Here is a 23,450-nt window from a genome sequence, read left to right as displayed (position 1 = left end):
TAAAACAAGTGCATTTATGCTGCAGAGGAGCAGCTCTATGGATTTCTCAGGTGTCTGGGTTAAGTTACTGACTAATAAATGATTAAATAGCAATGTGTATTTTCATTTCAAAGCTATAATATGGTGTCATGCTGGTGGGATTCAGGGCTTCTCTGGCTTTTGTAGAGCACTAATAGCCCATCTCTCACAGAGCTGTTGGCTTTGCAACCTGCTACAAAGCAATTATTCTGCTCTGAATTGCTCTATTTGGCCATGATGCTTTACCTGTGTTCTTCCATTTTGCTAAATTTGGAATGAAAATCTAAGCTCTGCCCTCTGTGTAATCCATGAATTTAGTTGCTAGACCTCTGTGATTGGCAAAATGATGGAAATAGGACTCTATCTTTTCTGAGACAACAGAAGATCAGTGTTTAAATTGGCAGACTTCTTAATAAATGTGAGATTATGCTGATCCTAAATATTCATAAAGATGCAGAAAATTTGGTTGGGTTTAATGCTGTAATTTCTCTGAGTGAAGAGCGATGCTGACTTTGGCTTGATGCATGCTTGCTATATTTTTAGTTGTCTTAAAACACTGATTATTAGACTTTAGAAAGGAGCAGTAGGTGACTTCTTTCCCTTTTCCCTGTCCCTTCCCACCCAAGGAGCTGGTTGCAGAGAAGGAGAGGAACGGTTTGCTCACGGCGAAAATGCGAGAGCGCATCAACACGCTGGAGAAGGAGCACAACACTTTCCAGAGCAAAATACACGTGAGCTACCAAGAATCTCAGCAGATGAAGATCAAGGTAAATGCTTTACCAAAGCAGTTGGAGTTGTCCAAGCACAAGCAGATCAATGCTGAGAAATTGCTCCCTTAGCCAGGATGCAAAACTTTGTGGCAGTTTCCTGACTCAAAGACGAGGTGTTCTCACGGGTGACTTTGGTGGTCTGTGAAATGCTGTCCAGGCAGCCAGTGTCTGATGTAGTTACTTTTCCTTCGTGGTGCTCTGCTGAAATGTTATTCAATTAAAGTGTAAAATCTAATTGAAATACTCAGCTTAAGAGAACCAATAATGCTGATGATCATTTACCAGCGGATAAATCTCTTTAAAATTATACTATAGAGTGACAACATGGCATAATATACATGAATATACCAATGCCTGGGGGAGTGCTTTGCTGAAAATATTTGAAGAGCAGACACTTGTAATTTTTTAAAGACCCTTGTTACTGTCTACTGTAGTTGCATTATAATGGAGTGACCTTATAATGAAGGGTTTGTTTCATCAGATTAAAAAGTTTAACTTAGAGTTTTCAAAGAAGAATGACCCTTTTTATACCAACTTGCCCGCTTAGATTTCATTCTAGTACTTTTTTCATGTGTGAATGTCACAACATGAAGCCCAGCACATGAACTTTCCAGCTTTAATGCTGTATCTTCTGCCTCAGCACTTTAAGGAGTAGCATCTCTGCAGTTTTGGAGCAGAACTGTGTTCTCCTGAGCAGAGACGACTTCCTTGGAAACTGTACAGACAACTGGATAATGAAAAGGTCTTGCTGCTGGCTGGGGAGGAGGAGAGAGATCCTGGCATGACTGGGAGGTCTTTGCAGATGCTGCTGTCCCAGGCAGAGCTGGAGAAAGGATGAGCAGAGTGCTGCGGTCCTGCTCCCTCTGCTGATGTGCTGCAGCATGGCAGAGAACCTGGAGATAGTCAGAACTTCCAGTTACATGGGGTTTGTGCCCCTGATTGTGCTGGGATCTTGTTGGCTTTAAAAAAAAATAGGGAGGGAAAAGAACCCCTCAATGAACATCCAAGGCCCAGCTTGTTATATTTGTTGGTGCAAAGCTGGAGGTGGATGCCCTGCAGGGGACTGCTGTGGCTGTTGCACAAACTTTTATTTGGATTTTTTTATGTCTAAACCCCTCATTGATGAGTCAGATATTTGATGAAACTGGGTCTTGGAATGGTGTCAGCCACATGTACAAACTGGCACCGGTAGAGGAAGAAAGTGTTGTAGCTGTATGTGCTTGAGGGTTTTCAGAGCCCAGCTCTGCTGTTCTCTGCATGTGCAGAGTCCATTTTTTCCCCTTGAATCCCATGTTTTGATTTTTTTTGGCACTGTTTTGAACCTTGGGTTATCAGGGCTTCTTTCTGCCTCGGTTTGGAACCATTCTGAAAATTCAATCAGTGTATATTATTGCCTAAATAAAGGATCTATTTCATAATCTTGACTTAAGGATATTAGATGAGGACTAACCTTTTGTGATTTGCATTTTATAACCCATGTATTGTTAGTTATTTTATACTTTTTCTGCATTGTGTAAAGGCTTTCTAAGCTTCTAATGATAATTCACAGCATGTTTATTTCCCTTTGGAAAAGTTATGTATAAATACCTAAAGTTATACAGTTGAGCAGTCATTATTCCAAGTATCACTTATGTAGTCTTTTTAAACAATAAAAAGGTTGGCTTGATAAATAGGTTGTTACACTGATATAAAAGGAAACCTGTGCTTTTATTTAAGCAGGAAGGTCTGAGTAGCACAGTTTAATTTAAGAGCTGGTGCGTGAGGAAGCAACGAAGCTGCCCTTCTCCCAAAAAATCCCCTTAATTTTATTTACTGAAACTATTGTGGTATCTACTGCTACAAGCTGCTGGGGTGTTTTTTTTTATTGCTCCTCAGTCTAATCTTTTATGGAATTGATCTTTCTCTCCCCATCAGTTCCAGCAACTGCGTGAGCAGATGGAGGCAGAAATAAGCCACCTGAAGCAGGAAAACGGGATCCTGAGAGATGCTGTCAGTACTTCCACCAACCAAATGGAGAGCAAGTATGTGAGCAGCTACTCGGAGCTCTGTGTGTTTGAACCTTCCCTGAAGAGTTGTTCTGGCTTCTACTTCTTTTGTTTTGTTTCCATCTCCTGTCTCTGAATTAGTGGTTAAGCTGGGAACGCATATTTTGGGCTGGGCTAGCTGTGTTTGCATTGAGCCAAGGCTTTCACAACAGTTTATTTTATCAACTTGAAGCCTGAGCTTTTATGTGGCTTTAACAGAAAGAAGTGCAGCAGTGCTGAGGCATAGTTGGTGTTTTTGGCAGGGGGTGTGTGTCCTTTCCCCTGGGGCTTTAGTAGAGGTGCTGATTCTGGGAGAACAGGAGCACTGAACTTCTGAATCAGTATTGATGACCTGCAGTTAATGATACCACTGGGGTGGCACTTGGATTTATCTGCTGGTGGTGCAAATGTTTGGAGAAACAAAAAGGCATCTCAAGGTTTTGCCTTTTGTGAGTTATGACTCAAAATGCCCCTGAGCTGGCAGAGAGGATTGTGTGTATTGTGCTAAAAGCTGAGCACCCTGGCAAGGTGTACAGAAAATAAAACCGACACATTATATGCTCTCAGATATTTGATTTGTTACTGTTGGAGACTAGAATGTCAAAACCACTGTCAGGACTTGTAAAGGGCTCCATATCTTCCTTTTCTGGCTGTGATGCTGTTTCAGTAAGTTCCTTTCTGTTAACAGCTCCTGCACTGCCTGGAGCAGCTCAGCAGAGGTGTGTTCTGAGCGGGTCGATATCACGAGTGCTCAGAGGAGGGTGTGGTACCCTGATTTTAGGTGTCCTTTTCATTTAAATGAAGCATCTCTCTCTCTCAGACAGTTATATTGAAAAAACCTTAATCAAGCAAACTTAAGATAAAAATAAAATGCTTTTTATTTGCTTAGACATAAAAGGGAGCCTTTTAAAATCCTTCCCTTGGGCTGTACAAATGCATCTTCTCTCCCTACATGAGTGAGTGCCTCAGACACCTTCATCAGTTAATAGTCAGGTCAAGGCCGGGAGGCAACAAATAGTGTGAAGGAATGTGTGCAGTTAGTGGTCCAGGAGGAATAGTCTTGAGCAAGTCTGAGATCAATAATCCTTTATGGGAAGAGGAAAGGCATGTGAATTTCTATGCAAGACCTTTCCTTACACTGAGCCTCTTTAGTTTACATCAGCCTGCCCAAATCGTGCCAATCAGCTTGCAAACCTTTCAGAGGGAACTGATGCTTCTGGCTTATTGCTGACCTTTTGTTTCTGACTCTGGCCTGTAACTACTGTGCTGTGCCAATGGCCAAGAGTACCTGACCCTCATCCCTTCCCTAGAATGAAACAGTTCCGGGGAGGGGGGAAAAAAACAAAACCCCAAACCCACCTAATACAGCCCTTTGGCTGCAAATACGGGACTTGGTGTTGATATCTTAGTAGCTGCTGTCGTGGCCAGTGCTTCTTGTGAAAAAAAACCCCAAAACCAAACCTGTGAAAATGAAAATGTTTGTTTTCAGGCAGTCGGCCGAGCTGAACAAGCTGCGCCAGGACTACGCGAGGCTGATGAACGAGCTGGGGGAGAAGAGCAGCAAGTTGCAGCAAGAGGAGCTCCAGAAGAAGAATGCAGAGCAGGCAGTGGCTCAGCTAAAGGTGACTGGGGTTTTCTCTGCCTGTCAGATTGTGCTCAAGGCTCTACTAAGCAAGTTCTGAATCAGTGGGATGTGAAGCCTGTGGGAATTGCTGTAGCTGTTCCCGTTTCAGATGGGCTGAGCCAGCCTGTGGGTTTATTTAATGTTTTTATTCAGTACAATGGGCTATGAGTGATTACAGACCTCCCTGTGAAGTGAAACTTACCTTCCAGGTAAATATCTTTAAAAAGCTAAAGTGGAGATGTTGAACTTTGTACAATTCAGGCAAGATTTGATATTTCAGACTCATTCATCCCGATGGCATTGTCCTTGTGTGATTTTATTTGAAGCCATCAGTATGTTTCAATTTTTAAATAAATATACTTCTTAAAGATTTAAAATGTAAATGGACTCAGTTCTGGATGCATCTCTTTCCTTTTCTTTGGAAGCAAAGGTCTTTTGTATTTTTTTTTTTTCAGAAGAGAAACTAGTGTGTTCAGGTGACAGTGCCAATCCAGAGCTCATAACTTCTTTAATATTTGTAATTAAGTCTTACATGCCAGAAGCTGTCCCTGCCTTTTGCCCTGGCTGATGCAGAGTTGGTATGAAAAGTTGAGATGTGTTTTAATTACTGGATGCAGACTTATGTTTTGTATGGCTGCTCTGGCTTCTGGTGCTAATTCTGAACTATCAGGGCAAAGATGCTGCATTTTCATATTACAGAAGCCATTCTGTTGAGAGCCTGTAATGAAATCCTGTTCACAATTTGCCTTTCAAATTAATAGGCTAAACTAGTCTAGGAGGAGGATTACAGAGCACTCTGTCTCTCTGATGTGCCCTAATGGAAACAAGAAACAATTTCACTTCATTGCCATATGTTTTGGGAATGGCACTGAGGGGATGCACTCTGAACGCTTCAAAAATAAATTAAAGGTTAGACTCCTTTACATTGATTCTCTTTTTAATATGAAGGTCCAGCAGCAGGAAGCAGAGAGAAGATGGGAAGAAATCCAGGCTTATCTCAGGAAAAGAACAGCAGAACACGAAGCAGCGCAACAAGGCATGTACCACAAAATTCCTAAATAATGCTTGCTGCAGTGAACTGGCTGTTGCTATTTGTAAAAAAAGAGGGCATTATTGAGTAAATGGCTTAAATAAAGCTCAGGTGAAGTTGGTACTGCTTCAGCACCCCGGGGGGAAATAGTGTGCTGTGATCCCAGTTAGTCAGAGCGCTGATGAGGGAGCTGAACCTTGGCTTGCTGGACCAAGGCTTCTAATCAGCCTCCCTGTTTACAGTGAAAATGATTTCCCCCAAAGTTTAAATATTGACTTCTGAATTAAAATCCTGACATTTCTGCTACAGATGTGCAGAATAAGCTTGTGGCCAAAGACAATGAAATCCAGAGCTTGCACAGTAAACTTACTGATACAATGGTGTCAAAACAGCAGCTGGAGCAGAGGATGTTGCAGTTATTGGAGGCTGAGCAAAAGAGAGCTTCTGAGGAGGACTCCATGCAAATGCAGGTGCAGGTAGTATTGCTCAAATATTTTAAGGGTTTGGGGTTTTTTTCCTCTCACTTTGTGACTATGGAAATACAGAAATATCCTTGAAATGCTGCTTTTAGTAAAGCTTTCCCACTGAATAAAGGATGAGAAAACTGTGCCAGTCCACTTGTGAAGTGTGACCTCGTGTGTGGTGCTGTGTGGAGATCTGGGGCTATTTCACACCTGAGAAGTGCTCTGGGCAAGTCAGGAAAATGTGCTGACCCAATTTTCCAAGCTGTGACATGGTGCCATGGCGTGGGGAAACACCCTGGGAGAGCAGCCCTGCACCTTTGATGTTGGTGTGAGCTCTTCTGGGGTGATCTCCCTTCTCCCTGGTGTCAGGTGGTGAGAGGCAGTGTGGACATAACTCTTGAGGGATTCAGGAAAACCAAATGGATTATGGTGGGGCAGGGAATGTTCCTCTCTTGATACACAACAGGTCCTTGTGCTTCCACTCAAACTGGTTGATCTTAGCGGGGAGGAAAAAACAGCGTCTTGTAAAAGTGTCTGACATGTAAATGCTGACCTGTTCCTACTAACACAATCAAGGCTAAAAGCTAATCCTGGCAAAAGTTGACCAGCTGCAGATCTCAGCCTGCTTTTCTTTCTGTGCTCTCTTACAAGGAGCTGATAGAGCAGAATGATGCTTTGAATGCTCAGCTTCAGAAGTTTCATTCACAAATGGCAGCCCAGGTACAGCATGTTCTCAGACTTTCTTTTGTAGTCATGAATTGTGAACTTTCATTAAAAGTAAGATTATTTTTTTTGTAGCTTGATATGAGATGTAATGCTGAAGCAAGGACTTGTTAGCATCCTCTGTTCTAATGTTTCTCAAAGTGGTGTAAAACTTTAAGCTTCTTTCTTTTTTGGGGAAAATCCACTTATTTTCTCCCATAGTGGCTTTCATTTATAACCAAAGGGTGTAGTACCTTTTTCAATGTTCGTTTTCTGTAGCTTTGCATGTGTAAAATTCTGTCTTGTGGTTCTTTTGGTCTTTTTGCAGTGCTGTGAACCATCTGATTGTGCTTTTTCCCTTGTGAGAAACATTGTCTTGTGGTAGCTCCTGTATAAAGTTGTTTGTTCGTTTCTGTGCAGAAGAAAAAAAAAATCCCACCAAAACCCCCCCAAACCTGCACAATGCCCTTTCTCAGTTATTTTAATCTTTAAAATTTTGGTTTGACTAGTTTATTTGAGAAATTGTGTTGTTAACACTGTGTAAAGCCTCAGGGTCACTGGTGTTGCTTCCATGTAGAGGGTAGGTCACAGAAATCAGCTCAGAAAAGCTTTGTGGGCACAAGTGGAGACTGTTCCTCTGCAGTTGGGTGCTGCCTTCTTTTAATCATGGATGTGCTTGATGGAATTTGATTAAATTCCACGACAGACTGAAAATCTGGATTTGCTTGAAGTGCTTTAACCCTTTGGGTATAGAGAGAGCAGTGAAGGAAGAGCTACTCCGGATTTACAGCATCTTCCTGACCTGCTCCTCTCATCCTTAGTTCTTTAGAGGCTTTGGAAATAAATCCTTGAGGAAATTTTACTTTTTAGCTCTGGGTTGCACGAGGAGAGCTGTTGGAAGGAGGTGTATGCTTTCCTCGTGTAGCCCCACTGGCCATGAAAATTCAGAGATGTTTTTCCACCATGGACAGTGGGTGTAAAAAAAGCCCTATGGAAAGGTGAAGTTAGACTGGATCCTGCCCTGGATATCAGGGTTGATGAAACTCTTCTGGTCATTAAAGACACCTCTGGGACTGGACTTGTTCCCTTTTATATATTTTTTCTTCTGATGCTGTTCTCCATGGTATGATATGGATAAGGCAGTACAGGGATTGCTATGGGGTCCCATGGGCACAAGCTCTGTGAGATCCAGGGTTTTGGGGGAGGGAAAGATTGGAAAAGGAGAACCATGTATCTGAAGCACAGTTATCCATGGAAGTTCTGCCACAGCTGCTCCCAAACTGGATGTGAAACAGTCTGCAGTGTGATGGGTCTCTCCTGCCCTGTTGTGTGACAGCAAGGGAATAGGCTTTTTCCAGGGAGAAAAAATGCCACTTATTGATTTTATATTGCTGTTGCTGTTCCTAACACAAGTCCTGATACACTGTGCAGGGTTTTCTTTTTTTAAATTTGAGTGGTTTGTCAGCAGAATGTCCCATAAAGTGCTTAATTCCTGGGAGACAGGTGCTGGTGAACCCCGTGCCTTGTTTGAATCTGGTGAAGGGGAAATAACGCAGGTCCTTTCTCCTTTCATGCTGCCTTAGGCCAAAGGGGAAGAAAGGACATTAGTATGGGCTGGTATTCCTTCAATGTTCCTTAGCCAGGCAATAGCTGGAAGCATCCTGTGCCAGTTTAAAATAACTAGACAAATGCTATTCCTGGCTCACTGTAGATGAGGATTCTTTGACTTGCTTTACATTCAGCTATTTCTTTTTTTTTTTTTTTTTTTCCCTCCTCTTACAGACTTCAGCTTCAGTCCTGGCAGAAGAACTCCACAAAGTGTGAGCATTCATTTCCTCTGGGATTTGGGAGGTGTTCCTGGCTTTCAGTGCCTGCCACCTTCCCCTCCACGCACGTGCAGGAGGGACCGGGGAAGGAATTGTTGCTGTCTTGTGCTTTTAACTTCTCACCACGAGTTTGACTTGGGAGCTGGGAAAACCACTTCCTACGGATTTCCCTTCCGTGTCTGGCCTCAGGTTTGGAGGCTGTTGTAGGTGGCTCTGTGTGCAGCATCTCTCTTGTTTTCTCTCTGCCTGTGTGCAGGGTCAGTGCAGGGTGCAGGAATGTGCGTGACCACGAGAATTGTTATTATTTGGGCTGTAAGTGGCTGTGCCAGGAGGGTTTCTGCCTTTGGGAGATGGGGTAGTTGTTGTGTTTCAGAGCTAGAGAACGTCTCATAAATTTTTTTGGCAAGTGGACAACATTTTAAAATGGAAAAGTTTTTGGACCCAAAATGTACAGTCAGCAGGATTTAGAGCAGGGGCTGGATTTAAGGGCCAGCATGTATTTCGTGTTTAGCCTGATGTTTCCTGTACCATTTTCATCCAGATCTTTTTGTACTGATCTGTCATCATTTCTCATTTGTGCAGGATTGCAGAGAAGGACAAACAGATCAAGCAGATGGAGGACTCATTAGGCAATGAACATGCCAACCTGACCAGCAAGGAGGAAGAGCTCAAGGTATAATAAAAGCATGTGTAAATGCCAGCTGATACAGGGGGAGTGTTGGCTGCCTGTACAAAAGGAAGCCCCCAGGGCTGCTGCCTTTGGCTCTAAAAACAGCCCCTTCAGCTACAAGTCTGCTCATTTGGCTCCTCTAGGCCAGTGCTAGATGCTGGGAAAGCTGTTGGTATGGAAGCTCGAGGATTTTCCTTCAAAAAACAACCTGAAATGCTTTGCTCTGGAGAATGAACTTACCTGAAATACTGTCTATATATGAACTGCAAATATATTTCTTCTTCTCCTTCCTTCAGGTCTTACAGAACATGAACCTGTCCCTGAAATCAGAGGTCCAGAAGTTACAGGCTCTGACAAATGAACAGGTGAAATAGTTTTTTCATTAAATATTTAATTCTACTGCCTTCCCACTGCCTATTCTGCCATAAATGCAAATGCAGATCTGTTGGCTTTAAGCAAGCTGTGCTTAAGCACATTAATGGTGTGAGGCTTCCGGATCGGGCTAATACCTGATTCCCTGGAGTTCTTACAACTGGTGGGAGGGCCAATTCTTACCCCTCCTTCACCAGCAAAATCTTTTACTTGGATATCCAAGTCACTGAAGCAATTTGCTTGGTTGGTTTAGATTTTTTAGGCTCACAGAGTGCAGGACACTCCACAGGAGTGAACACAACTGTCCGTGAATGTGCAGTCCTGACATTTGCATACAAGGGCCATCAACATCCCCCCAAAAAAACCCCAAAAGCACACAACCCCCCTGCCTCACCATAAAGATCTCATTAGAGCCAAACAAAATGCTGTCCCTCTGTTATTGCTACTTGGCCTGTTTATTACAGAGGTGGAAATGAAGTGTTTAATTAGAGATAATCCCAGTCGTCAAATGAATCTCTTCGAGGTCTTCTTGCCTTTGCATAATTACATCTTGCCTGGCGTAGATTGGTGTTGTAAAAGTGCATGAAGACAAGCTTACCCCTTTCACTCTTGATTTCAGTCATGTGCTGAGAGGCCAAATGACTTGTTCTAGCTTTTTAATATTGTGGAATGAAAGGTTGATTGAATCATGTGATGTATCCTAAGTCTGTGTTAATCCTCTTTATATCTAGGCTGCTGCTGCACATGAGCTGGAAAGGATGCAGAAAAGGTAAATAGCTCTGGGATTTGATAAACAATGTTTATCAGTCTTTTTATGTTCTTCTGAATGGTGCTTTTTGTAAGACTTGGATTGGGAAACATATTTAACTGTTCTGCTGTGTCTCAGCATTCACATCAAAGATGACAAAATAAGAAGTCTTGAAGATCAGCTTCGAGAAGAACTTGCCCAGATTTCAAACACAAAAGAAGAATTCAAGGTAAGGTAAAGATTAGTTAATGTTGTGCTTATTTACAGTAAATTTTCCAGACTTTGGAGGTTGTGAAGCGACTGCAGAACAGTGAAATAAAACTGACTTTTGTGTGTTAAGGTAAATTACAATATTGTGTTTACAAGGGAAGAGCAATGTGGGATGTCACAGTAGTAGCAGCTGACTGTGCAGCAGACCAAGAGGTGAGGTAGCACATGTTAAATGCAGTGTCTGCAGTTGTGAGGAGTGAGGGCTTTGAAATCTGCAGGAGGAGGTTGTACAGTAAAAGCTATTGTGATTTTTCCAGCATTACACCTTCTAATATGACTTTCAAGGCCTTGGTGTGAGCTTTTGTTGCTTAAGATTACCATGCCAAGTCTCTGTTTTCTGTCAAGGTGGGTGTAAAATTGCTTATTTTCCTTCTGCCTTTTTCCAGATTGTTTCTCACAAGGCTGCAGCTAAACTGCTGAAGCTTTTGTTCTGACATCTGGGGTCTGCACAGCAAAGCTGCTGCTTGTTTCTAGATGGTGTGTGCAGAGAGCAGTTTAACCCCTCCTTGCCCTCTGCCACCTTGGCCTTTTTCCTCTGAGCTTGGGCTGTTAGAAACAGCCCTGCTTCCTGAGAAGGGTGATGACTCTGTCTTTTTAAGTCCTTCAAAGCCCAGGGTGGGTGCTGCTGCTCTTCTGATGTTTCTGGTGTGAGGTCAGTCACTCTGAATCTCACTAGGTCAGGTTAGTAAGGTGTTTTGAGTGAGGAACAGAGCAGGTGGGTAGTGGCAGAGGCAGGATGCTTTTGTAGGAGAAGCCTCTGGAGCTCTTTGAAGCAGGTAGTAAACTTGATTCATGTATTAAAGTGGCACTTTCAAAGAGGTTTTGATGAGAGTCCCTTGCAAGGCTCAGTAGTTTCTCTAAGCTGTCAGAGAATAAGAAGGAAGAAGTTTGCTCAATTAATTGAACAGGAAACAAAGTACAATTTCAGTTGATTTTTGGAATAAAGCTGTTGAATCTTCAGGGAAGCGTGTGCTGAGTAACTGGTGCATAAACAGTGTGGAAAGGGGAGTGGGAAGAGATGGCAGGCTGGAGTAAGTGGGCATGTCTCAAGTTAGTGACACTCTCAGGGCTTTCAGCGTGGTGGAACACTATAAAATAGCAAGCGAAGTGGTGAAAATGTATAAGAGCAGGAATAACATGAGCATCCTTTAGTGTGGTGGTTTCTGTAGTAACTGTTACCCAGGAAAAAGGCCTTAGAGGTGTTGTGAATGGATATGTGCTGAAATCAATTCAGTGCTAAGTAGTGGCAAAAATCACCTGGAGGCAATTCTAGCAGTTCTTGGGGAAGTGAATAGAGAACTGAATGCAGAAGATCATCATCATGAGAGTGCAGAAAGCTACAGTGTGCTCTCAGCACGATTATTATGTGCACTGCTGGTCTCTTCTTCCTCATGTCTTTCTTCCCAAACACAAATGAGACCAGTAGTGTACTAAATGCTTCCACCTAAAGAAGTGCTTCTGTTTCCCATACAAATGAAAGTGGGAAAACCAGAGCAATGCTTTTAATCCTCACTGTTGCTGTCCCTTCCTGCTCATGTTTTCTCAGTAAGGCTGAAGCACAGAGCACGTGCCCTGCGTTTTTCTTTTGTAAAAGCACCAAGCAAGTCTTTTTAAAAAAAGACTTTGTAAAGCAAAAAGCAATAATAGGGGAGGATTTTAAGATACGTGTGAGGAATCCAGACAGACAGCCTGTCTGTTAAGGGCTGCTGTGCCTGTTGCATGGAGCAGGAATGCTGGAGGAGAGGCCAAGTGTGGTAGGGCTGTTTGTGTTCACCTCTTCCCAGCCCACAGTGGGACCCAAGTGTGGGAGCTGTGGAAACATCTGCTGCTGGATTGACAATTCCTTGCTGTGCTTTAAGGCAGCTGAAGGGAACTAGAGAGGGAATCTTGGACCATTTGCTTCAGCAGATGAGTGTTTTGGAAGAGGCAGCTATCAAATCTTGACATGATGGTGATGCTGCTTGAGGAGGAAAATGCATTTTTTTTCCCCTGAGCTTCTCACACTTGTTACTGTCTGATTCTCTGCCAGGGAATAAAGATGGTAACAGCTGAATTTCTCATGGGAACATAAGGACAATACTTTTGTCCTTAATACAGAAAAGCAAGAGAGAAGAGGAAAGGACTCTTTGTAGTCTTGTAGCTTCCAAAGAGCTCTCTGTAATGACTTCTGTGCTGTTTAATTACCTCACTGCCATTATGGAAATGCTGTAGTTAGGCTTTGCAGTTCTGAAGTGATAAAATGTCTGCATTTTCTTCTAGGTTCTCAAGGATCAAAACACAACTCTGCAAGCTGAGGTTCAGAAGCTGCAGACTCTCCTGTCTGAGCAGGTATAGCCAGTGTTTGCTGAGATTATATGAAATATCTCCCAGTCTTTTAATTTCTTCAGTATTTTTTTCTTAGCCTGGTTGTAGGCTGAACTGGTTGGTGTCAAAACTGATGCTTTTTAGGCATTTTCTCTTCCATGGAAGGTTCAAGTAATGCAGTTGTGACTGTCTTCTAGACCTAGTCAAGGGTATCCAAAGAGACCAGAGCCAGATTTTTACCCTGCTTGTTTTCTTCCATCCTGGACTGAATTCTCAAACCAGTAATAGCAAAGAACAGACCCATGGAATGGGAAAACTCTTTACATTGTGATGTCTTTTGCCCATGGCTGCAGCCAGTCTGGTGCTCACAGGATGCTGCAGGTCAAAGCTGTGGAGTTGCTGAGCTCCATCTCCTTTGGGAGCATTGCCTGGGAACACCTTGTGAACACCTCTGACTTTGTACCATTGAGAAAACTTCCTGAAACACTGGAAGAAGACTTGCAGGGCAGGAAACTTATTTCCTTTTCTGGGTTGGTGTCTGCTGGCCAGGAGCTCCCTGTCTGGAGCAGCTCCCTTTTTTCTGGTGGAGAACCAGATTTGCAGCCGTGTTCCCCTGGGTCTGGCTGATCTCGTGTCCTGTCTGGAAGACTGGGGCTGATTTTTTTCCTGGAAGCTGATTTGTATTTCCCATCTGGTCTCTCACAATGTGGTGGTGTTGAGAAATCATAAATGTTCTGCTGAGTGAGCCTCAGGTAGAGCTTGTGATTCCAGTGAAAGCTCAAAAAAGGGAGGTTTTTCAGGTACTGAGCTGGCTGCTGTGGATTAGATGCTGCAAGTCCATAAAATCATCCAGGCATTTGGGCTGGATCTGTCCCTTCTCTGATATATTGATTACTTCCAACCTCATTATTAGAGACACATGTGCCATGAGGACATCCTCCCCCTACTCTATTTTGCTTTCTGTATTAGTGTCGTAACCAAGCTTCTGGTTATTTTTTTTTTTAAATACCAAACCATAATTTATCCAATTAATGATGACCCTATTGTATTGTATTTCTTTTAGACAAACAAAGACTTGATAGAGCAGATGGAAAAAAGGTAAGAAACTTTTTTCTTTTGAATCAGAGGCTAAAATAAAGATTTTGTTTGGCAGTAAGATTACTGTCGGTAGCTAAACTGCCTTCAAAGGTTAACTCTTTCTCCTAATACTCGCTCTTGCTTTCTCAGCATGAGAGAGAGGGATGATAAAATCAAGACAGTTGAAGAGCTGCTTGAGGCAGGACTCATACAGGTGGCTAATAAAGAGGAGGAGCTGAAGGTAAAATCTCTTGTATTATCTCTTGATGGAGAAGTAGAGATTAAGTGCTCTTGTGCAAAGTGTGTGTTGGAGTGCTCATAGTGCAGCCTGAGATAATTCCTTTTGAATAGGAAAAGCATCTTTTGGAGACAAGGTTAAAACGTTTTTTGTAAGATAGACTAAGCATTAGCATTGCTGGCCTAGAAGTAAGTGCTTCTCTCTGCTTAATCTAGAGCAGATTTTGCTAACATACAATCCCGGTGTCCTTTGGAATAATGGGAATACATCTCCAGAGCTGTACATTTGGCTTAATCTCCAACAAATCTGCCTTTAGGAAAGGGTGTTTTGTAAAAACTTGGCATTAAGGGGTACTTGCATCTTTTTTCTTAATTGATAATCTGGAGGGTTAAATGGATTATTAAGTAGTGACACTTTTTGGGTGAGGATAAAGTTATTTCCTTCCTGTTTGTTTATGAAGAAGGTAGTGATGAGAAACCTGGAAAGCCAGAACAAAAATCTCTGTGTGTTTTCACCTGGCTTTTGCTGGAAAGTTGTGTCCTGCCTACCTGGACAAAGCCAAGGCAATGTTCCCTTTCTTAATGTCCCTAAATTCCAGGTGCATTGCTGACACCCCTGTGCTGGGGAGGGTTTGCAAAACTGTCAGGTTACTGAACAGTCAAAGATGTGAGCACGTCACAGGATAGTTTGAGTTGGAAAAGACCTTTTAAGATCAAGTCCAGCCATTCCCCCAGCACTGCCAAGCCCACCACTAAACCACATCCCCAAGTGCCACATCCCCATGGCTTTTAAGTCCCTCCAGGAATAATGGTATTTTACAAATGCATCTAAGATGTCTTAATTATTTGTTTGAAATAATATTCTATAATTTTTTTTAACAATGCTAATGGCAATGTTAGGAGTATGTGAATTTTTAAGCTTGTAGTGTGTTTCTGTACAGGGGCATCTTTGACTCCTTGTGTATTTTGGACATTATTAGTGACTCCAGAGTAGGATCTAGACTGTTAAAGCCTATGATCTTATAGTTTTCATTATTTGAATCCTGATATCATATAAATACATTGAAAGTAATAGGCTGTCCCAAAGATGTGAGGAATGGCAATGGCCTATAACATGATGTCTTACATTTACTGTACCTGGGCTCTAGTTTCCTATACATTGAAAACCACTCCAGGTTATCCATGATGAATAATTAGTCCATTGAATACTTTGGCTCCAGCAGCTGCTGAGGGGGGGTGGGGGTGTCTCTTTCAGAATTTCAAAGTCTTTCACTTATTCTAAAAGAAATTACTTTTCTGTCAAGCTTAACACTTTTTCCCCACCAAATGAGTCTTTCATTATCTATGTGTCTGCTTTCAAAGGCACTGAGAACGGAAAATTCATCCTTGAGAAAAGAACTTCAAAGTCTGCAAATTCAGCAATCGGAGCAGGTAGTACTTTTCATCTAAAACTTTTATTACACCTAAACTAAATCTGAAAGAATCTTGCTGTGGTTGCAAAAGTCAAGGGAAAAAGGTGGAGATGCCTTTGAAGCCTGTTGGCAAAGCATCCTGTTTTCTTCCAGCGCTGGTCTGGAAGCTCACGCTTCTGTCAGATATTTCCTGTGCAGAAGTGTAAAAAACGGGGCTGATGTAAAGGATCCAGAGTTGGCCACGCACTGAAGTGTCTGTGGATTGGTTTTTCCAGAAGCCCAGAGCAGCAGGTGTGGCTGGGAGGCAGCTTGTGCTGCCCCAGCTTCCTGGTGTGTGTTGGAGCTTTCCAACGTTAATCCCCACTCTGCAGGTGTGACTTACCCCCTTCTCTTTAGGTCTCTGATCAGTGACACTGTCACAGCATTGTCATTTTTGGTGTTCTGATCAGAAGGTGCCTTTCCTTGACATCCAACTCTGCTTGGACAGCTCAGGAGGGCACTTAGTTTCTAGAAAAATCACTTATGGAAAAGGGGAAGCACAGTGACCATGAAGAGATGTACAGTAGTGCCAATATTAAAGGTTAACTGATCAAATGCTGGTCTTGAACCTCACCCTCTCCTGGTAAAGATGGGGTGGGTTTGCTTTTGTTTTCCTGGAACTTGCAGCAGACTTGGTGTTACTGGTTTGCCAGAAACTGGAGACTGACAGCTAATTTTCTTAGGAGATATATAAAATCATTAGGCTGCTACATAGTTTACTCAGTGCCAGGGTGCTCCAGCTCTCTACTCCTCACCCCTCAACATTTGCAGATTGTTTTGCTATCTTCTGGTTTTTCTGAGTTGAAGCTCTGTTTTGAACAGGTTTCCTTCCAGTCACTGGTGGAGGAACTCCAGAAAGTGTAAGTGCTGCACAGATTTAATTTCTGATTGTTACTTCTCTCTGTCTTTATTCCATGACTACAAGTAAATCACTTCCCCGAAATTATTTGCTTTTAACTGGGTGAAGTGTGTGTGTGTGGCAGGAAGCATTTTTGCTTTAGAGGCACATCATGTCAGATCAATACCTTCTGCAAATCCAGTTGCTTCTCTGCTAAGCAATTAATTTCATAAGCCTGGCTTGGACTTGGTGAGGAATTGCACTGATTTGTCAGATACTCATTTTTGTTCAGTAGGCATTTTAAAAGGAGTAAACTTGTTTGCTCTGTGTGTGCTGTAAGTTGATAAATACTTTGCTGGAAAGTCCAGTGAAGGCTGATTTTAAGTGTATGTCGTTCCAGGGACTGTTGATACCTTAACTTGCATTTTTAGACTGTAATAGTATTTATTTAGCATATGAATTACTGGTTATATAAAGCCAGCTTGTTCTGATTATTCCCAGTCTTATTCTTCCTATTTGTTCTTCCTGCCTGGTCCCACTGTGGATCCCAGAGGCTGATGATGTGATGGGATAACAACCAAAGCTTGCGTGTTTGCTGGAGTAGCACTTTTTTTTTTTCAGCTAATGTTGTCCCTCTACTCTCTTTAAGGATCCATGAGAAGGATGGAAAGATAAAATCAGTGGAAGAACTCCTCCAAGCCGAGGTCCTAAAAGTAGCAAGCAAGGAGAAGACTGTTCAGGTATCTCTCTGCAATCCCTGCCTTGGTTCCTGTGTGGATGCCACTGACTACCATTCCTTTGTTACTGCATGGCACTGTAGAGCGATGAACTTGTAGCATCCATTCTTGTGGCCTTTTTGTGTTTCCATTGTCCAACCCTGTCTGTTTTGTCATTGAAAAGGCTTTGACACAGGAAATAGAGGCTCTGAAAGAAGAAGTAGGAAATTCCCAGCTTGAGATGGAGAAACAGGTAAAACACCTTAGTGGCAGCAGTGTGAACCAGCCTTGCCTTGGATGCGCTGCTCACTCATTTCTGTTCTAGTGTGTTTTGTTTCACTGCTCAATGTCACTGGGTAGGGGAATGTTTTAGTGGTAGAGCTACACTATTCTTGGATATAAAGCCATAAATGTGTAGTGTAACTAGTGCTGTCCTTCAGAAACCACATACCTCTGGATGCCTGAGCTTTTTGGACTGTTAGTGTGGAATTCGGCAAGAATTGCTATAGCTTCAGGCACTGCAACATTTGCTCTGGCTGGGCACAGTGCATAATATCCCTGTAGTAAACATGAAAACCTGGGACATTTCTAGGGGCTGACAACTTGGAAATTTTAAGTACTGAAGTTGCATCTCCTGTTGTTGGCCTTTCTGTATTGCTGGAACAAAAACTACAGGCCCAAAATAGTATCTGGTTTCCAGGTAAACCCAAGAATGTTTTCTTCCCAGTGCCCCGAGAGAGTTGGTCTTGGCACAGTAAGTTTTACTCCAGCTATCAGGAATGCAGGAATGGAGGGGTCTTGGCTTTTTTGGCATGATTGCTGTCTAGCATCCAGAAAAAAGGAAGCCCACGTTTCCTTAGGGAGCCCATTCTGCAGGCAGCTTAATCCATCGTGCTGTCAGGAAGTTTGCTTGTTTGTGTGGGTTGTGTTTTTGGTCTGCACTTTTTTTTTTCCCCCTCAGTCTTTCTAGCTACATTCCAACATGTCACCCCCCTTTTCTTCTTCCCTTAGTGTTAAAGTTTTGTCCTTTTTAGGCAAAGCTTCACAGAATGTGTTTCCGTCTTGGGCTTTTCCTCCAAAGCAAATGTCCAGGAACTGAGGGAGTTATTTTTGTGTGTTTCCTTCCCTGGAACTGGCACAGAGCTCAGAAAAAAAGGGCAGTTTGTAGTCCCTGGGAAGCTGCAAAGGTGATACATTTGTGCACCTCCTGCAAGCAGAATAGAGATTTTTGGGAATGTCTGAAACTCCTGCCATGTTGTGGTAGAGGATCTTACCACAGATAACAGCATCTACACAGATAACTACTGTCAGTCTTTCATACAGAGTTCAAAAGAAACATTCCCACTAAATCTTGTGTCTTCAACCCATGTTCAGCCTTAAATGGGAATTTAAAGGAGTGCTGACATTGCAGAGGGCATCCAAAAATCAATTCCTTGTGCAAAGATCTCAGTGATCAGGGATGGTCCCTCTGGTTTGAGCTGCAGTTGCCAGCGAGATGGTTGTCATCATCAGTGTCTGCTTCTTCCTGTGTGTCCCATGGTGGAAACATGGGCCTGCTTGTGTTCCCATTTGCACTGTTTCCTTTGCTGCTCTGGAAGCCACATTTTAGATGTGGAGAATGTAAATAGTGAAGACACTTGGCTTCTCATAATTAAAAAAAAAAAAAGACAAACGAGGGAGTGTTTATGCTTATATAACTGCAACAAATAGTGCCTATTTTATGAATGTCTGTTTTTTTCCCCCATGTTTCTCCCTAGAGCAGTTTTTAGCATTTATTTTGTCTTTTCCACCTGCCTTGAACTGAAGTACTGATTATTTTCTTTAGGTGTCCATTACATCACAAGTCAAAGAACTTCAGACTCTGTAAGTACAGTTGTTAATGTCTGATCTGCCCTGTGCACCCCTGACTTCTCTGGTCTATTTTAAGTTAAAATGTTCTTTCCTGCTGTCTGTACTCCATGTGGAGTGATCCAGGCTGTTAACACTGGTCTTAGATGTGTGTCCTTATTAGAAATACCTGGTCCTGCCTGAGACAGCAAACAGGAAGTGCTGCCTGACTTTGTGAGCCCCAGTTTAGCTGCAAGGGATTAAATTCAAGTCAGGATGGAGGGATGTAGGCAAGGCATAGTGGAAAACTTTCTTTGGTAATATCTGTGCTGTAGCTGGGTGGGTAAGGGATCAGTCAGTCCCTTGTGTCCCCAGCTGGGGAAGGGGAAGGAAGTATTTTTAGATGAGGAGAGCACACGTGTGTGATATCCCTGCAAATATGTGTCAGCTCTCACTTAAATGAGCAGTACCACTGATCAAGGGCATCTCCTGCTAACCCAGGCTCTGAAGTGGAGGTGTTCACACATTGATTTTTAGCAGCTGAATTGTGTTTGTGCCTTTGATCAGAGATGCTGCTTTTCTTTGTGTGCTGCAAAGCATAGGATGATTTATTTTCAGGTGGATAAAAGAGCAAAGGTTTATGCTGTGTGTCTCTGTTTTTAATGGTACAGGCTGAAGGGGAAGGAAAAGCAGGTGAAAACCATGGAGGCCTTATTGGAAGAGAAGGAGAAAGAGATTGTTAAGAAAGGAGAATGTCTGCAGGTAAGCCTTCTTTGGTATTCCGGAGGGAAATAAGTTCTATTGCAGCATTTCTGGCTGTGAAAAAGATAAATTTATGTTTCTAAACTTGCTTTTTTTTTTTTTTTTTTGTCCAAAGGGTCAGAAGGATACAATTGCACAATTAACTGTTAAAGTTCAGGAGTTAGAACAGCAGAACCTGCAACAGCTCCAACAGGTACAGCCTGCAGAGTGGATGTGGTTTGGGAATGCTCCTTGGTTGAACAGGAGAACGTTTCTCTCCTCTACCTCTCAAAAAGGGTTTGCATTGCCTTCAACCTACGGAGCTGTTTTAAATCCTGCTTGACTAAGCTGGTAGTCTGCTGTGCAGAGATCCCACTAGTTCAGCTGTGTTCATCCAAAACAGGTTTTACATGGATAACAAGTTCTGAGAGCTTTTCTTTAGCTGGGCTGATACTGCACATAATGAGGAGCTTTGGTGGTCTGAAAGCTTTGAAGCTCCCAGACAGAATCAGAGCTGTGTCCTGGGCACCTCCTTGCAAGACTGAAGCAGGTCTGGAGGCCTCTAGTCATGGAAGAACTGCTGTTCTGTTGCTGTGACTGAATGTAGCAGCTCTTCTTAAAGTGGTCAGGCTTTGCTGTGATCCCTTCCTGCCTTTATCTGGGACTGGAATATCTTGGCTTTTGATTTCCTGCACTGGACTTGAGAACAGGCAACTGGACATCCTTGATGGAAGAATTTTCCCAGTAAGGTGGTATTCTAACTCAGTTTGGATTTTTGTTGATGGTAAAAGGGGAGAAACCGAGTTGCACTTTTATTTTGGGTGGAAGTCTAGACAGGCCTTTATCCCAGGGGAAATATGGAATGCAGAGCAATTGGCTGGTGTGAAGTTTGGGATGCTTGGTGTAAGCTCTGCTTCTGAAATCCATTATGTGTTTAGCTATTCTTGGATCAGTGTCTGATCCAAAACTCCTGGTATTTCTTTGGCAAGTGTCTTGCAAGTTGTGTGTTGCTTCTGCTTATGCAAAGAGTTGCTGTTAATTTGAAAACTGTGCCATCAAAATGAGATTGGGAATTACTTTTTACAGGTACCAGCTGCATCCCAAATCCAGGACCTGCAGAGCATGTGAGTATGCATAGTAGCAGTTCCTCAAGTGTCTGCTGAGAATATACATTTGGTGCTGGCATTTATCTTAAATTGGAATGTATGAATTGGTCTCAGGAATTTCATGGGCTTTGCTAAAATAAGCTCTTAGTGCTGATGGCTGTTCAGTGTCTGGTGTCCCTGCCCATCCTGCCTGAGCAGTGCTGCTCACACTCTCTGGGAATGTTCATTCAGGGCTCTATTAACCAGTGAAACTTCTTGTGTCTAGTGATAATTTCTCCTTCTGTTTAGCATTTTTAAGAGTGTGGACTGAAGTGCCTGTGGCTCAGCTGGTGGAAGCAGTGAACAGATCCAGTCTGCCATTTCCAGGCTGAGATGCAATAGCCAATTCTCCAGCTCCTGTTTTATGGAGAAAGGCTGCCAGGCTTTCTGTTTTGACTCTGCTTTGTCTGGCTGCTCCAAGTCAGAGGAAGGTCGTGTGAGAATGTGCCAAAAAGGGCTCTGTCTTTAATGCAGCTCTTGTGCTGCCCTCCCAGCAGAGCTCTGGTAGAGCCAGGACGTGGTACCTGAGGCAGCCTCACCTTTAGGAGACTGTCCCTGGCACCTTCAGAGCCACCTGGCTTGCAGGGATTGCTCAGATGATCAGTTCTTTGGGTTGGAGCTGTAGTGCAATGGTTTCTTCTCCATGTGTGTGTGCTCTCCTTTTGGCTGATTATTATATGTAGCATACAAAATTTATTTATCTTCTGCTGCAAAAACTGTCCCAGTTAGCGTCTGTCCTTTTTAGCATAATTTTTTTTTCCTTACTTTAATCTTTTTTTTTTTTCTTACTTTTTAAACCATCTCTGCAGGTTGAAAGGGGAAGAAGAACAAATGAAGAAGTTGAAAGCTGTGGTGGAAGAAAAAGAGAGAGAAATTGCAAATCAAGAAAAACAGTTGCAGGTAAAGTTTTTATAACATCTTTGAGGAATGTATGTATTGTGACTTTGTATCTGTATTTATGCATGAGTATATATTACCCTTTTTCTTTCAACAGGAGGTGCAAAAAGAAAATGAATCTTTTAAAGCTCAAATACAAGAATTAAAGCAGGAGAACTGCAAACAGGTACAGCTTCCAATTGCACTGTTTGAATGAAGTAGAAGGGAGTGATGGTTATCTTGTAGAATGGTATGGAAAAACCAGTGGTTGTGTTGACCATGGAAAGCCAGGGACAGCTTCAGGGCTGGGTTGCACTTAAGCCAGTTTTTCTGGCTGTTGCATATCTGTTCCTGTTTCCCTTTATCATGTGGATTTGCAGCCTTGTGTTCTTTCTTACTCCTGCATTCTAATCTACCTTTCCACCCGGTCTTTCCATGCTGTATCCCAGCCAGGCTCCTGGCCAAGGGAAACTGGATAGGATTCTCTGAAAGGCCCAGAGTGCAGCTGTGTGGTGTTGCAGCAGTGCCTGATTAACAAGGCAGATCATGGTCTCTGCTGCTGGTCTGCTCCTAACACGTTTCTGATCTCTTTGTAGGCATCTCTGGCTGTCCAGAGCGAGGAGCTTCTCCAAGTGTGAGTACTGCCAGAAGTTGAATGCAACTGATTCATTTCACTTACTGCTCAGGAAATTTAGAAGGTGAAATAAATGCCAAATGGACAATATCAGAGTGTGAGAAGTGGGCAGTAAGAAAACAAAGAAGTTTGCTATCTAATAAAACTTGAACATGGAGATTCTGCTCACGGTGACAATCCTGCACTCTCCTGCAGACAGACAGTGCTGGCAGTGTGTTGTGCCCACCACGGAAGTGAACCATGATTGATTTAATTTTGGATGCATGCCAGCTCAGCTGTATGGCTGAAAAGTTAAATGTTGGTGTTTCAAGCAAAAGTGACAGGTTTTTTTTTTCTTGGAACTTCAGCTCAGTAGAGGGGTTTTTGTATTATAAAGTCATCCGGTGGAAATCTCTTCCCAGGGAAGATCTTGGGCGTAAAAGTGTGTTTTAACGTGAAGCTGAAGCACACTAAATAACCATGTGGAAGCTAATGCCATACTGCCTTACATTGTGCTAAGCAAATTGCCACTGTCATGCATTTTTGGCTGGCAGAATCATTTGTCTTTTAAGTTAAATGACTTATAAATTGTGGACTAGGTGCTTGTGAGGGAATGCTCTTATCCAGCAGGCCTGTTCTGTGGTGCTGTACTAGCGTGGGCTGGCTGACTTATCCTCAGCTAATGCTCTGCCTTTCTGTGGCCCTGATAAATGTGTGCAGATGCCTCTTGTAGGCAAACAACAGCTTTACAATGGGCTTTGCTCTGGCAGCCCGTGGTTCACAGAGCAGTGGGAAGCAAGCGATGCTGCCAAGTCAGCGAGAGCAGCTTTTCAAAGAGAGTGTGTTGCTGGAAGGGAAGGCAAGGCAGTGTATGGGAAAGGGTGTCAGTGCTTCACTGGAAATTTCTTCAGTGTCTCCTGACTTGTTCATGGTTCTCTTTGTCAATTCAGGGTTGCAGGCAAAGAGAAGGAAATCGCCAGTCTCCAAAACGAACTCGCCTCTCAGAGAAACGCCTTTGAGCAGCAGAGGAAAAAGAACAACGTAAGGAAGTTCTTCCCCCACCGCCCCAGAAAACCCTCCCAAACTCCCAAAACAACCAAACCTGTG

The 23,450-nt window shown here is 42.9% G+C and overlaps 1 protein-coding gene across 8 annotated transcripts in view; it reads left to right on the top strand.

Moving 5' to 3' along the window:
• Positions 1 to 23,450, top strand: part of KTN1 (kinectin 1) — a 57,120-nt gene that overhangs the window by 14,955 nt on the left and 18,715 nt on the right. For 5 of the 8 annotated variants that reach the window (XM_032690821.1, XM_032690820.1, XM_032690816.1 and 2 more), the window contains 26 exons: positions 645 to 785; positions 2,703 to 2,809; positions 4,302 to 4,434; positions 5,385 to 5,472; positions 5,776 to 5,942; positions 6,582 to 6,650; positions 8,415 to 8,452; positions 9,041 to 9,131; positions 9,425 to 9,493; positions 10,232 to 10,269; positions 10,387 to 10,477; positions 12,778 to 12,846; positions 13,886 to 13,920; positions 14,050 to 14,140; positions 15,499 to 15,567; positions 16,410 to 16,447; positions 17,075 to 17,165; positions 17,326 to 17,394; positions 18,967 to 19,004; positions 19,640 to 19,730; positions 19,846 to 19,923; positions 20,796 to 20,833; positions 21,664 to 21,754; positions 21,849 to 21,917; positions 22,327 to 22,364; positions 23,294 to 23,384. In XM_032690821.1, the coding sequence (XP_032546712.1) occupies positions 645 to 785; positions 2,703 to 2,809; positions 4,302 to 4,434; positions 5,385 to 5,472; positions 5,776 to 5,942; positions 6,582 to 6,650; positions 8,415 to 8,452; positions 9,041 to 9,131; positions 9,425 to 9,493; positions 10,232 to 10,269; positions 10,387 to 10,477; positions 12,778 to 12,846; positions 13,886 to 13,920; positions 14,050 to 14,140; positions 15,499 to 15,567; positions 16,410 to 16,447; positions 17,075 to 17,165; positions 17,326 to 17,394; positions 18,967 to 19,004; positions 19,640 to 19,730; positions 19,846 to 19,923; positions 20,796 to 20,833; positions 21,664 to 21,754; positions 21,849 to 21,917; positions 22,327 to 22,364; positions 23,294 to 23,384 (2,028 nt within the window). The remainder of the gene's footprint in view (positions 1 to 644; positions 786 to 2,702; positions 2,810 to 4,301; positions 4,435 to 5,384; positions 5,473 to 5,775; positions 5,943 to 6,581; positions 6,651 to 8,414; positions 8,453 to 9,040; positions 9,132 to 9,424; positions 9,494 to 10,231; positions 10,270 to 10,386; positions 10,478 to 12,777; positions 12,847 to 13,885; positions 13,921 to 14,049; positions 14,141 to 15,498; positions 15,568 to 16,409; positions 16,448 to 17,074; positions 17,166 to 17,325; positions 17,395 to 18,966; positions 19,005 to 19,639; positions 19,731 to 19,845; positions 19,924 to 20,795; positions 20,834 to 21,663; positions 21,755 to 21,848; positions 21,918 to 22,326; positions 22,365 to 23,293; positions 23,385 to 23,450) is intronic. The other 3 variants (XM_032690818.1, XM_032690823.1, XM_032690817.1) reach the window with 2 other exon arrangements.

This window comes from Chiroxiphia lanceolata, chromosome 6 (assembly GCF_009829145.1).
Source record: "Chiroxiphia lanceolata isolate bChiLan1 chromosome 6, bChiLan1.pri, whole genome shotgun sequence".
Taxonomy (NCBI): Eukaryota; Metazoa; Chordata; class Aves; order Passeriformes; family Pipridae; genus Chiroxiphia; species Chiroxiphia lanceolata.
Note: the sequence above shows the minus strand (reverse complement) of the source record. Positions and strands in the feature narration are given on the sequence as shown.